The sequence below is a fragment of the Aptenodytes patagonicus genome, chromosome Z, assembly GCF_965638725.1.
Source record: "Aptenodytes patagonicus chromosome Z, bAptPat1.pri.cur, whole genome shotgun sequence".
NCBI classification, from domain to species: domain Eukaryota; kingdom Metazoa; phylum Chordata; class Aves; order Sphenisciformes; family Spheniscidae; genus Aptenodytes; species Aptenodytes patagonicus.
In genome coordinates, this window is record NC_134982.1 from 46,622,239 (window position 1) to 46,625,496 (window position 3,258).

Here is a 3,258-nt window from a genome sequence, read left to right on the forward strand (position 1 = left end):
GATCTTTATGTCGCTAGGTTAAAGAGGAAGAGTCGGCTGCTGGCACGCTTTTATTATAGGGAAGATGTGTGTGCAAGAGGGAGTGCTGTAAACCACAGAATTTATTCAGTCTGCTATTTCCTTAAGTTTCATTAACGGCAGATGCGGTGTAAGCCCCTTTCAGGCACCACTGCATCACGACGAGAGGGACTTGGCAAATGATAATCAAGTTGTTGACTAACCAGTACGGCAACAGCTTTGGCAGCAAGCTTGGGTAGGTCACCTCTTTCTAACCTTCATGTCAAAACGCTTAAAAAAAAGTCACTACCAGCATGCCACTACTCCTGGTTTCTTCGGGAGGGCGGCTGGCGGTAGCCCGCCGCAGCCTTGCCAACAGTCCCTTTCTTAGCCCGTCCGCTGGCTGCGAACACGAAGGCAGGGTGGCAGCAATTGCATAGTGCACACTCGAGACCAACACCCGAAAAACGAGCGGCCCGCAGCCCGCCGCCGCCCGCTCCGCTCCGCTCCGGCCACCGCTCCGGCGGCCGGCTCGCAAGGCCGCGGTGGCTCCGCCAGCCGAAGGCTGCCGGGGAGGCGAGGGGAGGCGAGGCGAGGCGAGGCGAGGCCAGGCCAGGCCGGGGGAAGGGTGCGGACGGGCGCTGCGGGCAGCAGCGGAGGCCGAGGGGGAACCTCCGCCTTCGGGGAGACGCGGGGGGGACGGCGAGGGGACGGCGCCCGGACTAACGGTCGGAGGATTAACGGTCAGAGCGTTTAAAACCGCGCCGCGCGGAGGGGCCCCGCCGGCCGGGACCCCTGCCGCCGCGGGCGGGCCCGCGAGGAAGCCAGCGGCAGTCCGGCGCGGAAGGCCCGGCCCGGCGCGGCGCGGCGCAGAGAGAGGGAGGGAGGGAGAGACGCTAGAGCCGCGGCAGCAGTGGCAGCAAGATGGAGGCCAGCAGCGCCCAGGCCGCGGCGGCGGGCCGGCCGGCGCTATCCGCCTGCACGGGGAAGCCGGGCTCGGAGCCCGCATTGTCCTCCGCGTCGTCCCTCCCCTTCTGGCTCGGCTCCTCCTCGTAGTCCTCGTCGTAGTACTCCTCCAGGCCGCCGTCCGAGCCGCCGCTGCTGCCGGCGCCGTTGCCGCCCATGTCCGCGCCGAAGCAGAGGCGGGCCATGTTCTCCTTGACCGACTCGCAGATGGGCCGCTCCAGCCCGTCGCAGACGCAGTCGTTGAGCAGCACGGCCTTGGGCACGGCCAGCATGTCCTCGATGACGGCGCGGCACTCCGGCGTGCAGCGCAGCCCGTTGAACAGCTTCCCGCAGTAGGTCATGTAGCGGTTGAGCGCCAGGCTGCAGCGGCTGTCCCAGTCGCAGCGCCGCCGCGCCTCCGTGCAGCCCATGACGCCGGCGCCGCCGCCGCCGGGGCCGCCGCCAGGGCCGCCGGCCGCCGGGCTGCTGGTGCGGGGCAAGCAGGGCTCGATGGCGCGCTTGGTGGCGCGGCAGTTCTCGTCCTGCGCGCAGTCGCAGTCCTCCAGCGCCGGGCCGCGCCGGGTGTGGTTGAGCTGGATGAGGGCCGCGATGCAGTGGCTGGGGCACCGCCGCCTGGAGGAGGCGGCGGAGCCTGCAGCGGCCGCCGGCCCGTCCCCGCCGCCTCCCGCCGGCGGCTGCTGCAGGAGCACCGGGGCGCACGCCTCGGCGTACTGGTTGTAAGCGTAGCTGCACTCGGGCTCCCCCTGACACTGCAGCACCGCCTGCCAGCAGATCAGCCGCCGGCCCTGCACCAGCGAGCCCCGCGGCGGCCACACGGCGCCCAGCGCCGCCGCCAGCCACAGCCAGGCGGCCGGCCGCGGCCAGCGGCGCCCGCCGCCGCCTCCGTGCCGAGCGGGCGAGCGGGCCACCATCGCGGGCGGCGGCGGCGGCTGCTGCCGCAGGCGAGCGGGAGAGAGGCGCTGGTAGACGACGAGGAGGAGGAGGAGGAGAAGGAGCAGCCGCCCGTGGAAAAGTTTGCAAAACTCCCGCCGGCCGTGTGCATGAGGTCTCGCATCAATCCATCCGCGCCGGCTCCGAGGCCCTCCAGCCCCCGGGAGCTGAAACCGGCGGGGCCGCGGTACGAAGCAGGCGCCCGGGGCAGTCCCGTGCCCCCCACCCGCTGCTCCCGGCTTGGCGAGGCGGCGACGGCGGCGAAGGCGCCCGGAGAGTTGGGGGGAATCAGTGCAAACGGGGGCTCGGAGGAGAGCGGCTCCGGAATGCGCTCGGGGACTTGCAGGCTGCGCCGGGAGAGCTCATGATGCTGCCCTGATCCTCATGCAGTTCCGTTTCTTTTTTTTTTGCACAAAATAAATGCCCAGCTGCTGCTGTTGATGCTGTTGCTGCTGCTGCCTCCTCGGGAGCTTTTAACTCTCCGCTCGCAGCATCTCTGCACATGCCAGCCGCTCCAATCCCATTCACAGTCCCGGCTCTGCTCGCTCCCTCTCGGTACGGGTTGCGCTTTCGGGTGGCGGGGCGAAGAAATATCTCTCCCCGCTATCAAGAAGATAGCACGGGGAAAGGAGAAGAGGCAGCCTTCAGGGTCTCTTTCTCTCTGGGCGACTGATGCTGCTTCTGTTGTCAACAAGCCCAGCAAGCTGCTCTGCGGATCCGTCTGTGGATCTTTTTTTCTTTGCAAGGCTTTAAATACAAAAGTGCCCTCCGAGCAGCAGCAACGTGCTCTGATTAGGTCTCATTATGCATGCATGGAAAAGCAAACAAACAAAAAAAATTAGCAACGCTTCTTCTTTTACACATCCCCCCAGCCTGCGCTCTCTCGCTCTCTTTCTCCTTTTCTCCACTTTTTTCTCCCTTCGCTCGGCCCCCTTTCCCTGCCTCGCCACTTGCCATTGGTCCAGCCTGTTGTTGAAACTTTTTTTTTTCCCTCCTCTCTTTACGATCTGCTGGAGGGAGGGAAGGAGAGAGGGGGGCTGGAGGGCAGCTCACATTCAAAGCTTGAAAGGAAAGGCTTAAGGAGAGTGACAGCCCCCCGAGGAGCCCCTCCTCCCGTTAAGGCAGCGCGGCGGCCGGGCCAGAGGCGCGCAGCGGCGGCGGCGGCGGCGAGGCTCGGCGCTCCGGGGCTGGCCGGGCGGCGGCGGCGGGGCTGCGCGGGAGCACCGTGCCGCGTCGCCGCGGAGGCAAAAGGGCAGGCGGCGTGGATCTGCTTGCTGCTTTTGCAGGGTTGTCGCTCTTAAATTGGTCCTGCTCCTTACAGCAAGGGGAAAAAAAAGGTCTCTAGCCTGGGTGATGTGTGTACCC

The 3,258-nt window shown here is 66.6% G+C and overlaps 1 protein-coding gene across 1 annotated transcript; it reads right to left on the reverse strand.

Annotated features, from left to right (window-relative positions):
• Positions 1 to 830: 830 nt before the first annotated feature.
• GAS1 (growth arrest specific 1) lies at positions 831 to 2,855 on the reverse strand. Its single transcript, XM_076362416.1, has one exon. The coding sequence runs from the start codon at positions 1,872 to 1,874 to the stop codon at positions 894 to 896; it is 981 nt and encodes a 326-aa protein (XP_076218531.1). The 5' UTR covers positions 1,875 to 2,855; the 3' UTR covers positions 831 to 893.
• Between the last annotated feature and the right edge of the window lie 403 nt (positions 2,856 to 3,258).

Bases quoted from the DNA above. Each gene is read 5' to 3' on its own strand.
- GAS1 (XM_076362416.1), bottom strand. From the start codon at position 1,874: ATGGTGGCCCGCTCGCCCGCTCGGCACGGAGGCGGCGGCGGGCGCCGC.